Source organism: Cricetulus griseus, chromosome 2, assembly GCF_003668045.3.
Source record: "Cricetulus griseus strain 17A/GY chromosome 2, alternate assembly CriGri-PICRH-1.0, whole genome shotgun sequence".
Classification (NCBI taxonomy): Eukaryota; Metazoa; Chordata; class Mammalia; order Rodentia; family Cricetidae; genus Cricetulus; species Cricetulus griseus.
In genome coordinates, this window is record NC_048595.1 from 138,580,004 (window position 1) to 138,593,063 (window position 13,060).

Below are 13,060 nucleotides of genomic sequence, written 5' to 3' on the forward strand. Positions count from 1 at the left end.
ACCCTGTATCTCAAGGGAATAAAGTACAGGACACACAGCATCCTCCTCAGGCATGTGTATGAAGGGGGAGGGTGGGAGAGGGGGAAGGGAGGGAGAGAAGGAGAAGAGGAGAAGAGAGAAGAGAAGGAGGAGGGGGACAGAGAGAGAGAGAGAGAGAGAGAGAGAGAGAGAGAGAGAGAGAGAGAGAGAGAGAGAGAAAGAGAGAGAGAATATACAGAGATCTAAGCCAAAGTTTAGACACATTTCAAGAATTTATCATTTGTTTTCTCACATGAGATTATTAGCTAGAGTAACTGGGAAATACAAGCAGTTGGCTTGGAATGTTATCTAGACAAACTCCTTGAGAGCAGGGTCTATAATGTTCTGTCAGCATTTATTATACACTGCATGACAATATCCTTAAATATCAGCTAAAATAGTCTGATCTTTGCAACCTAATGGTAGCATTTCTAGTAAGTCCACTAAAACATCTTCAAACTGAAAATATCTACCGAGAATTTAGTAGTTTTTGTTTTCCTAAGAAGTATATTTAATTCATCAAAACATAAAAACTTATCCAAGCTACTCCTTTTCTCAATGTCTTAGGAAGGTCATTTTTGTTTTGAGACAGGGTCACATTCACACCAAATTCATAGAGCTTCTGCCTTACAATTGCTAGGATTAAAGCCAATATGCTCTGCTGGAAGTCATTAAGTGTTCAGACAACCACTTATTGCAGTTCTGTCAAGGTAGTTTCTAATACAGGGCTGTTCTATTACTGAATTATTCCACTATAGTGATTTGCTTCCGGCATCCTCAACCACCTGGTCTCATTCATCTCAGGTATGAACCAGTTCTTTAAATGAGGTATTTCCCATCTCGTACTAAAGTATTAAATTTAATTTGTGTGGTCTCCTGATGTAGTCCAGTAGAGAGCACCTAACTAACATGCATGAGCCCTTGGGTTCAATACCCAGCACTGCAAATACACACACACACACACACACACACACACACACACACACACACACACACACACACACCCCTTAATCCTACATAGATACAAAAATCAGTACATTGCTTCCATTCAAAATCAAAAGCACACTCTGGTACAGTTATTAAGCTATACCTCTTGAAGGGACCAACTACTTGGTTCTTGATATCAAAATCAAATCAACAGGTGAGTTTTCCCAGCTGATAATAAACTTTCACAATAGGGTACTTAGGAATTAGTTTTCTTCATTAGGGGTCATAACATTAACTCTTGGGCTGGAGAGTTGGATAAACAGTTATGAGCACTGGTTGCTCTTCCAAAGGACCTAAGTTTGATTCCCAGCACCCACATGGCAACTCACAACTGTCTGTAACTCCACATCCTAGCTTCTGTCTGCACCAAGCAAGCAAGTGGTGCACAGACATATATGCAGGCAAAAATCTGCATCCATATACATTTAAAACAAAAGAAAACAAACAAAACACAAAACAAAGCTAACTCTAAGCCATTGTCTTTTTCTCTAAAATTAAGATTACAAAATTACTCTTGGATGGTGGTAGTGTACACCTTTAATCCCAGTATTTAGGAGACAGAAGCAGGTGGATCTGTGAGTTTGAGGCCAGCCTCATCTAAAAAGAGAATTCCAGAGCTACATGGAGAAACCCTGTCATAAAAAAAAGAAGAAAGAAAACAAACTCTTAGCATGTCTATTTTTAGGATAGTCAACATTCTCCTACAAATCCCCCATCCCTGAGGTAAAATTTCCACTTCTGATCAACTTGGCCCCCCCAGAAAAAATATAAGCAAGACCTAATAGTATCTTTTCCCCCCAGCAGGAATGGTGGCACATATCTGCAAGTGGTTTGAGGGCTGGGCAAAGAATCAAGTCAACATCAACCAAGCTACATAACAAGTGTCTGTCTTCCCTGTTCATTGTCCTCCCCCACCAAGGGGGAGGGGTATCTTGTGAGATGGCTTAGCAAGTTAGTGCCTGTTCCCAAACCTGAGGACCCAAGATCTTCATCTAAGGAGGTAACTAACTCCAATAAGTTATTCCCCTATCTCCAAATGAGAGCCCACACATGCACAAATACACAATAAGCATGACACACATTTATAATGCCAGCTAATCAGGAAACTTGGTGGGAGGATGACCAAGCCAAAAAATTGCCAGTCTGAGCAATTTAGTAAGACTGTCTTGATATATTAAGTGAAATGATATATTTAAACAAAATACTAACAAGGTACTAACAGTAATAATCTTAGTACCAACAGTCATTGCCTTGGACAAAAAAAAGTAGGCTAGTCATACTAAACAGAGGTGGGGGGTGGGGATCTGCCTGTGCAAGCTACACTATGTCTCAGTGAGGAAGGTATTCCTGACATTTGGTTGTAGTTCTCAGCATTCAGTATTCTGAGTGCAGGTAAATCCAGCTTTTTTTATGATATCAATACTCTTGAAAAGGATGGGGTATGAATTGATAGCAGAAAAGTTTTAAAAATAGCTAAAAATCCATTATACAAAAAAAACTCTACTTAGAGACTATGATCTACACAAGGTTTCATTTTCATATCAACATATCATTCATAATTTGTCATGGTATATAAAACATCTGCATATAGTTTCTTAAAAACAATCCTTTTTTCATAAACAGGCACAGGTTTGTTTTTTTTTTTTTTTTTTTTTTGGCTCTTTACTCCTATATTCAGTCATTTCACTTACAACATTTGTGTTGTAAATGATGCTAGTTCCTGTAGCATCACTCTAACTCACCAATTCAAGTGACTGACTGCCCTGTCTTGCTTATACTGGGCTCCACATAGTTTCTTCTCACTATTCAAAGACATTTCTGCCAACAAGTCGCCCTTAACTAGTTTCCTCAGTATACTTTGCAACTCAATTCTAACTCTGTTGCCCAAGTCATAAAACAAAATTCACAATTTATAATCTGGCATACAAATACAATTATAATCCAACCCTAAACATTTCAGTCTATCTAATACTATCCAAAAATAAGAGAAACTGGGGTTATTCATGTCTTTAGTCCCTGGTGAGATAAACAGAGTAGCATTAATCAATTTGATTACCTTTTTTTTTTTTTTTTAAGACCTCAAGTAGCTCAACTTGGTCTGGAACTCTTGACTTCCTGCCTCTACTTAAGTGCGGGGTTCTCTTCCATTCATTTATCCTATTGTCCATTCATCCAGTTTTTGCCACCTTGCCATAAATGTCTTCCTCTTCTAACAAATTCCCACACCCCACCACTCCAACTCTCATTGCTTTCTTTCTCTTCCAAGCTTTTTCTTCTGAGCCATCAGCCCACCTCCCACACTGTAATCTTTCCCATAATTCCCATGCACCCAATGTATCATGAATTACTACTTATAAATTAGTTTAAAATTAGGTATTCTTAATCTTAACATCTAGAATGTGCTTGGTATCTTGAGATTTAAAATTTGTTTCCAGATTTCTTATGATATGGAAAGGAATTTAAAAGTATCACTTGTTACATATATTGTAACTTTTTTCAAAGAGTACAGCTTTGAGAATAAAAAATTTCAAACTACTGTGGCTGGAGAGCAACAGCTCAGCTAGCAAAGCATTTGCCTTGCAAACACAAGGACATGATTTTGATCCCCAGAAGAAAAATTTAAAATTAAAAAAATTCAGGTATGGGTCAAATATAAACCAGTGCTTGGAAAATGGAGACAGGCAGATCCCTGATGCTTCCTGGACAGTCAATCTAGCCTACTTGGCAAAGCAGGTCCCAGGCAAGTAATACCCATCTTTAAAACAAAAGGAAAAGAGAAAAAAAAAAAAAAAGGTGGATGTGCACACCGATCTATATGCATAGACATAGATATTCAAAACAGGATAGCCAGGTGGTGGTGGTGGCACACGCCTTTAATCTCAGCGCTCAGGAGGCAGGCCTGGTCTAGATTGAGTTCCAGAAAGGTCAGGGTTGCTACACAGATAATGCCCTGTCTTTGACAGAAAAAAAAACAAACAAAAAACAGGCTGCTCTTCAGGAGGACCTGGATTCAATTCCCAATACCCACATGGAGGCTCATAATCTTCATTCTTGTCTAGCTTCCATGGGCACCAACCATGCACATAATGAACAGACATACATGCAGGCAAAACACTCAATGCCAAAAATTTTTAACAGATAAATTTACCAGTCAAAATTCCGAGATGGTTTCTTTCCTCCTTTCCAATTAGAGAGGTTGTTTGAGGTATACCAGGGGACTTGAGGTACACTTAAGGAACAGAACCAGATCTAAAACCCATATCTCAAAAGCAAACTCGTTGGTTCTACACTCTACTTTGAGTAGTTCATGCATGAAATTATATAACTGGATCAAAACAGTGGAAGATCTGCAAAATTGTCTTACAATCATAAAAATAATCATTTTAATGGTATGTCAACTATCTCAGTGGGTAAAGGCTCACCCCTGTGAGCTATATGGTGAGAATAGACTCTCCATAAGCTGTCCTTTGACTTCCACATACAAATGTGTTAATTTTTAAGAATATGTATTATTTAGAAATCATTCAGAATTTTGTGACACCCAAAGTAATAATAAGCAACCATTATCACCACAAATATAGAAAGACAGAAATGCTGGCTAGCATTAACTCTAACTAAAAGTTTCCTGTAATTAGAATTAATAATTATTTCAGATACATGCTTATTAGGATTAGGTATGTACTTTGAGCACTGTTTCCTCCAAACTGCTTTCTAAATACCAAATTATATTTCATTAATAGGCAATGATGCAAATTTAAAATGTGAGGCAAGGGTCAGTGAGATGGCCTAGTGGTAAAAATTCTTACTGCCTAATCTGTTACCCTGAGCTGGTTCCTTTGGACCCATGAGGTGGAAGGTCAGGACCAGCTCCGCCAAACAGTTCTCTGATTTTCCAAATGCACACTGTGGTAACTTCACATATGTAATGCTCAAAACAAAGAAATGTAATAATAAAAACAAAGATACAGGATGTAGTGGCACATGTCAGTTACCAAAATGCTTCAGAAGCTGAGGCAAGAGGACCAGAAGTTCAAGGTTTTATTGAGCTATACACAAAGTTCAGCGAAAGCCACTATGAGCCTGTGTCACAAAAAGATTTAAAAAAAAAAAAAAATTAGACCGGGCTGGAGAGATGGCTCAGAGGTTAAGAGCTAAGAGCACCAACTGCTCTTCCAGGGGTCCTGAGTTCAATTCCCAGCAACCACATGGTGGCTCACAACCATCTGTAATGAGATCTGGTGCCCTCTTCTGGTGTGCAGATATACATGGAAGCAGAATGTTGTATACAGAATAAATAAAATCTTTTAAAAAAAAAATTAGACCTTTTTTCCCTTTGCCAAGTTTTCAGTTGAAAAGGACAAATATGAAAGGACAAAATATGAAAGTACAAAAAATGTAAAATCTTCCAGGTTTTCCCTTCATGTATTCCTGTGTATAGATATATCACATAGCTATGATCTCAAGTCAAACAAGATATGACAGCTTAAAGAATCAAAATGTACCACCTCAATAAAACGTCCAGAAAATCTTATGAGATGCAATACCAGCTTCAACATTATGACAGAACAAGAGGACATACTTTTAGAGCTGCAGGTGCACACTACAGACTTATGGCCTGGAGGAAGATACATTTCCTTCAAGGTTCTCACAAGTTCAAATATGCCAAGCACTGACTATAGATTTCAAAACACTAGTACTTTACAGATGTTTGTAATACAACTTTAAGCTCATTCAAAAACATTTCTCTATTTTCTCATTTTTCCTAATAAAATTTAAACATATTTTCAGGTTCAGAACAATTTTTAAGGTTTTAGCATGAGACATGAATTTGAAGACTCTCCTTTTACTAGGGAATAATCTTGGGAAAGGCCTTCACCTTAATAAACACACATTATTTGTTACATTGGTAAAAAAAAAACTTCTGCAAAGTTCAGTTCTTTATATTCAACAGAGCAGAAGGAATGATAGTCAAACTAGAAAAGCATAGACTCAGAATTATTATTCAAATCTCTGATTCAACTAAAGGGATTAAAATCTTATTCATATTATACTAAAAATGGCAGAGTAAGGGCATTACAGAAGTTAATTTTGGTTCAATATAAAGGCAACTTCTAATAACACTTATATACACAAGCTACTTAAGAAAGCCGTGTTTACAGTATTCAAACAAGCCAAGCTATGTAAGACCATTTATCTAGCATTTGGCAGAAAGCACATAGCACTGGAAAACTGTTATAAATAACTTCAAAAAGTCTTTCCCAACTTTAAGGGCACTAGACATGATATGTGTTTTTATGCTTGTCATTTCATTTTCATATGCCCCTGTAAAACAGCAATGCATTTTAGAGAATAAAGACACTCACAATCTTAACTTAGTCAATCATATTCATAAAGTGGGGAACTGGTTTTCAATGTCTAACTGAATCTGGGCTCTTACTCCATCAGTTGATCCACCCCTAAATAGAACCACCTGTAGAAGTTCAACTGGAATCCCTAAAAGACTCCAGCTATTCTAATCTAAGGTTTCCAATCTGTAGCTAAAATTAAGAGCCAAATCTTCTATGGAAACAGTTTCTTCTGTTTGCATATAGTCTGTGAGTCTTTCAATTTTACAAACCACAAATTACAGTGTTTTGGTCAAAGCTGCACTATGTTCATAGTTTTGTTCTTTACATTAAAAATCCAGCCAGGCATGGTAATGCACACCTTTAATCCCAGGACTGGGAAAGCAGAGGAAGGTAGTTGGTCCAGGTCAGCCAAAGCTAAGTAGTGAGAACCATGTCAAAAAAAAAAAAAAGGAAGAAGTCAATCTCATAACCTCATGCTTCAGCTCACACTATTATTTCCTGATCATAAAGTTAATAAGGTCTATTTTCCTTCCTGCTTAAAACCATTTTTGATTATTTTCACCTGCATCCATGTTCACGACTTTTAATTTTTGTGCCTGTGTCATCAGAGGGAGTCAGGTTCCTAGGAGCTAGAATTACAGTCACTTACGTTGGTGCTGAGAATTTAACTCAGGTCCTCTGAACTTCCCCTCCCTTTTTGAGAGTTTACTTTGATTTTTATTACATAAAAGGCATAGGCACTAGCAAAGATTAATATGATTGTACTCTTAAAGTTATAAGAAAGGTGTCTCATGCCTTTAATCCCAGCACTTGAGGCAGAGGCAAGTAATCTGAGTTCAAGGCCAGCCTAATCTACAGAGTGAGTTCTAGAGAGAAACAAAGAGAAACACTCTGAAAACAAACAAACAAACAAACAAACAAACAAACAAACAATAAAGTCACAAGAAATCTATTTTCTGCCTCTTTTTAAAAATATATTGAGAGGCTTGGGCTTAGGTTCCAGTGACATGGCTAAAAGCACCAAGAAGGTTGAGATTGTTGGGAAATACGGGAACCACTATGGTGCCCCTTCCAGAAAATGGTTAAGAAAACTGAAATCAGCCAGCACACCAAATACGCTTACTCTTTCTGTGGCAAGACCAAGATGAAGAGACAAGTGTTGGCATCTGGCACTGTGGTTCCTGCATGAAAACAGTGGCTGGTGGGGCCTGAACTTACAACACTACTTCTGCCATCACAGTGAAGTCTGCCATCAGAAGACTGAAGGAGCTGAACTGAAAGACCAGTAGAAGTGGTATTGCCTGAGACCTGGGGCAAAGTAGGAAAAAAAGCAACACACTGGAAAGCATTACATCAATAGCGATTATGAAGCATTTTTTGGTAGACCTAGTCTACTGATGTGAATGTTGAGAAGGTGCTTGCTGAAATAATTGCTAACATTGTTGAGACTTCAAAATATTCAGCATGGGTCAATACTGTTGTGGGTTTTTTGTTTTGTTTTGAAGTCACTCCATTTAAGAACAGAATTTACTGATTAGTTCTGCCATCACCCAAAATACCTGCTTATTTTCCAAAGGGATTTTATTGTATGTATGTTTCCTGAGTGGTCAGTGTGTGTGTGTGTGTGTGTGTGTGTGTGTGGTGTGTGAGAGAGAGAGAGAGAGAGAGAGAGAGAGAGAGAGAGAGAGAGAGAGAGAATACACATTTAAGTTATTACCATATTGGAATACTACATTACTATTTTTGAACTGTCAGGACTATAATATAAGTCAATATGGAAGTACCAGCTGAGGTGTCTATCATTAGATATAGCCTGCTTCAGAGGCAGGAATGTGTCACACCCATATAATCTCAGCACTTGGGAGGCAGAACAAAGAGGATCAGGATGGATATAAAGGTAACCCTTGGCTGCGCCACATAAGACTGTCTCAAAAATAAAACAAGTCTCATTGGGCAATTGCTGATAAAAACTGATATAAAATATGAGGAAAAAGGACAACAGGGTGGGTGACACACACCTTTAATCCCAGTACTTGGGAGGCTTCTCTGAGTTTGAGGCCAACTTGGTCTACATAATGAGTTCCAAGACAGCCAGAGCTACTAGTGAAAACTCACTCAAACCCACAAGTCCGAAAACCAGAAGACTTACCTTCTGGAAAGGAAAAACAATTTTGTGACTTGCAGGATGGCTCAGTTGGGAAACATGCTTGACTTGCAAGTCTTGCAACCAAAGTTTGACTCCTGGAACCTTCATAAAAGTGAGAACTTCACAAAGGAGTCCTTTGACTTTGATATGTGTGTACTATGACTCTCTCTCTCTCTCTCTCTCTCTCTCTCTCTCTCTCTCTCTCTCTCTCTCTCTCTCTCTCTCACACACACACACACACACACACACACACACACACACTGTAAAATAGTGAAGAGGCTGCCAACAGAAGCCATACTCCCTGATAATGCTGAAGGGTCCAACTAAAAGTTCAATTTAAAAAATTTCCAAATTGTTGTGAACCAGAACAAGCTCTACAACCACTTTATTTTATGTTCAGTTATTGTCTAATAAGTTATAAAACATTTGCCACTTATAAGATAGAGCTCTTGTTGGATACTTTGCTAAACTGTGATATTCAACTGGCTGTTATTAAATGCATTTCTGACTTAAAGGCAGTGTTATCTTATGATGTGTTTAGAGAGCTATAACCTTATCCTAAGTCAAAATGCATCTGTATATACAATGCTTAGTCATTAATAACAGGCTTGAGCAGACAGTACTAGTTACTACTCAATCTAAAAACTTTTAAACTCACACACACACCCCCCAAAAAAACCATCAAAATTATAGTACTTCTGTTCTATTACTTTACATAACTAAAAATTTCCCATCTAAAAATAAATTTGAAAATCATTTTTGAACTACAATTAGAATGAAAACTGAGATAACTTTGCACACATGGTAGTTACCTGGTTCTTCCTTGATGAGTAGGGCCGTATTTTCTTCTGGATAGGCAACAGGTGGCTGCATCACTGAGCAATCTTCTAAACTTGTTTCATTATTAGGTGGTATATTATAAACAAATCTTTTTGTAGTTTGGTTTTTCCTCCTTGTTTTGCCAGTCTCTTGAGAGCTCACATTATTCCAAATAAACACTTTTGTTTTACCTTGAGACTCATTTTCAAGCAATTCAGAAGAAGGATGCTGGACCCAGTCACTGTCATTCATCTGGTAGCTTTCTATTTGGCCCTCGTTGACATTACAACCATCATTTTCAATTTTTATATTACTTGCCAAATTTGTAAGATTCTGTGTCGCCCAAAATCTGGCGATTTTTTGATCCCGTGAAGTCAGGCCATCTCTAATAACTCGTTTTCTATTGTTATAGTCCACAATCACAGACTCTGGAGCTTCTGACTTCATGCCTATATATAAGGCCTCGTCAATGAAACTTTGGCAAGTTTGAACAACTTCACTCATTTGAAGGTAGCTGGCCACCGTCATCACTTCAAGGACATTTTGGCTTGAGAGCACCAGGTTCCCAGAATACAGGAAGTCCAAGATGTCTGAAAAACCTTGAACTGCAGCAATATCTAGGTGGGTAGTATTGTTTTGGTTAGGGCTTTCTTTGTTTGAAACACAATATAAAGTCTTAAAGAAACGGCTGCCTGCAACCAGGATGTTCTTGTGAGCTTTAAAGATTTTCCCGCTCACCACAATGCTGACATCACAAAGAATATCTTTCTTTCTCTGTTCATCTAGTTGCCGAAGAAGCTGATAGCAATAAGAGTTCTCATTTGGCCTATTATTAAAGTCACAGTACCCTTCCTCTGATGGTATTTCTGACCCCTGTAATTGGAGGGAAAACATTAACATTAACTTTTATTCACATTTTAAAGCTCCCAAATGTAACTGTCAAAAAGTTACAAAAATACTCAAGTTATCAATTCATGAATAATTATACATTTTGAGATAGAACACCATACTAAGCACTGAAAGGAATGAACAAAGAGTGCAACTCACAATTGCAAAAAGAAAAGAGCACCTCTTACTGAGGATCAGCAGGATTTCATTGGTTCCTCTTTGCAAATATAAACTAAGGATATGAATTAAGTAAATTTAAAATACTTTCATTTGAGAGTCAAATTAGTCTGCTTTATCTCTGATAGGAAAGCAGAAGCCTTCCTCTTCTCATTAAACTTCAAATACCCAAGTCATAACACAGTAGGCATATCACCTTACCTAACAGTATTAGAAAGGTAAATTTTAAGTCTAGGCAAACACTGAAACAGTTTAGGTCAATGAAGCTAATTAAATCTAAACTAGTGGTAATGTTAAGACTGGCAGAAGAAACTTAGTTCCTACTATGCTCATATCAGTTATAATTCTTCTAGTTCTCTTTGGGGTCACAAATATTATCTCATCAATAAGGTAGTTAAAAATTCCTATATTCAAGAGGCTTTATAATATAAATTTTATTTCCCATGAGGCATACAGGTATTCATTATAGTTCTACTGATTATGATTCCTATATAGCAATTAAGCTAGAACCTATAATCCTACCATTGGTGAAGCTGAGGCAGGAGGATCAGGAATTCAAGGCCATCTGACTACACAGTGTAAACACTCTTAGGCCAGCTTAAGGTGTGTTGGTGGTGGTGGTGGTGGTGGTGGTGGTGGTGGTGGTGGTGGGGAAGCTCTTGATTCAATCCCCAGCACTTCAAGTTAAACAAAACATTACATGATATATAGGACTGGAGAGACAGCTCAGTGGTTAAGAACATTAGCTGCTCCTACAGAGGACTCTGGGCTCACAACCATCTGTTAAGTCCAGTTCCAAGGGATATGGCACCATCTTCTGGGTGCAGAGCAACTGCACCCCCCCCAAAAAAAAACACATGCATACACAGACTAAAATCAATCTTTAAAAAAAATTACATGCCATATTAGAGTATGACCTAATTTTAGAATGTGTGTCCTTTGGCAACTCACTATCCCTGAGGCCTTAAATGATAGTGATACTATTAACATTAGTCCTAATTAATAACTGTGGCTTCATTCAGTGAATAGGTAGGCAAACACTCCAGGCTGAGCGCTATATTCCCACCACCTCAAATACTGCTTTGCATTATTTCTGCACTCACAACAGTTAAGCAATAAACAAACAAATACAAAAACATTAAAAACCCCAACAAAGAATTAGTATGGAACAGTGTGGACCACCTGTAAATCTGTGGTATAAATACCAGCTACAGAATCAAGAATGTGAAATAAAGTAGAAATTTAATTGTAGTATGCCTTTGGCACTAATCTACTGACCTCAGTGCCTTAGTTTCTGAGGCCATTCTACTATAGCAAACTTCGCCAGCCCATCCTTTCATACCAGAATGTGCCATCCTGTATATTAGCTATTTCTCCTCTACTAAAACTCTTAACAGTCAAGAATATTAGGCGAAACAAATCCATTAGAATAAGTTCAACTTTTTGCTTTGAAAGAGAGTGAGGCTTGAAAAATTAGGGGATAGCTGGAGCATACATGGTTCAATGAATCTTTAATCGAAGCACTAATGCAGATAAAGGCAGGTGGATCTCTGAATTCCAGGCCAGTGATACCACAACACGGTGAGATGCTTAGGGAGTGGATGCTTCACCCTGTCTGTCTCTCCCTACCCTCTTCTTGCATAGAACATGCATGAGGTCCACCCCAGGTCTGAGAGGCTATTTCTTAAAAACATAGATCCTGTATATAAACCACATTACACAATTTCAAAATATTTAGCATAAGAGTGAAAATATTTGACTTATGTAAATGCATTAGACAATTCTGAAAATGCCTATAAACACTGTTTACAATGTAACTTTCTATGAAAGAACCAACCACACTGGCCTGATAAAACCTGGGTCCACAGACTACCTGAATAAAGCTCATTAACTTGCCAAAGCTCTCCACAGGCTGCAGGAAACATGAAAGAAGGTTTTGTTTTGTTTTGTTTTGTTTTTTTGTTTTTCTTTTTTTTTTTTTGGGTACAGACCTAGTTTTACTATGCATGCTATATACCTGGCTAACAGGCAGGCTAGGCTCATCTGTTTGGTTTCCAAGTTCTACCTAGCAGATAAGGTAGTAAAGGCATGAATCCTTGGAAGAAGCAAAACTGTTACACATTTGACAAAATGTAGCAGTGCTTCTAAGGATCCGGGAAGCAGTGAATCAGTATTTAAAAGTGCAAGCAACATGATATGCAGACCTGTAACCACAGAATTTGGGAAGCCAAGGAAAGTTCAGTTTTGAGGCCAGTCTAAAATATATATAGCTCAAACAATGTGTGGGGTGCTGGGAAAGTGAACCCAGGTTCCTCTACAGGAGCAACAAATGATCCTAACCACTTAACCGTCTCTCCAATTCCTTGAAGGACTTTCTTAATTAATAGATGTTACACATAGCATAGTCCTTCAATAAGTAGTGAAAAAGGAATTACTGGTGGTATTTGTAAAATCAGATATTGGTGTTATTTTATAGTTGTAATGGCAAACAATGGTGGTTATACAGTGTTTGATTTGTATGGTATGGGTGTGTTGACTAATTTTTTTTTTTTTTAAATAAGGACATCTTTGGAAAAAAAAAAGGTGGGGGGAATAAGGACATTTGTGTGACAAATGCAACAAATCTTACATAAATTGGTAGGACCAATTCAGAAAATGTAGGAACTAGTGTTGTAGC

At 37.6% G+C, this 13,060-nt stretch overlaps 1 protein-coding gene and 1 pseudogene across 1 annotated transcript in view; one reads left to right on the top strand and one right to left on the bottom strand.

Annotated features, from left to right (window-relative positions):
• The window catches only part of Zbtb10 (zinc finger and BTB domain containing 10), a 37,311-nt gene that overhangs the window by 12,900 nt on the left and 11,351 nt on the right, over positions 1 to 13,060 (bottom strand). Inside the window, exon 2 of the mRNA XM_027398774.2 lies at positions 9,312 to 10,191. Within this exon, the coding sequence (XP_027254575.1) occupies positions 9,312 to 10,191 (880 nt within the window). The remainder of the gene's footprint in view (positions 1 to 9,311; positions 10,192 to 13,060) is intronic.
• On the top strand, positions 7,361 to 7,631 carry LOC118238275 (annotated as a pseudogene).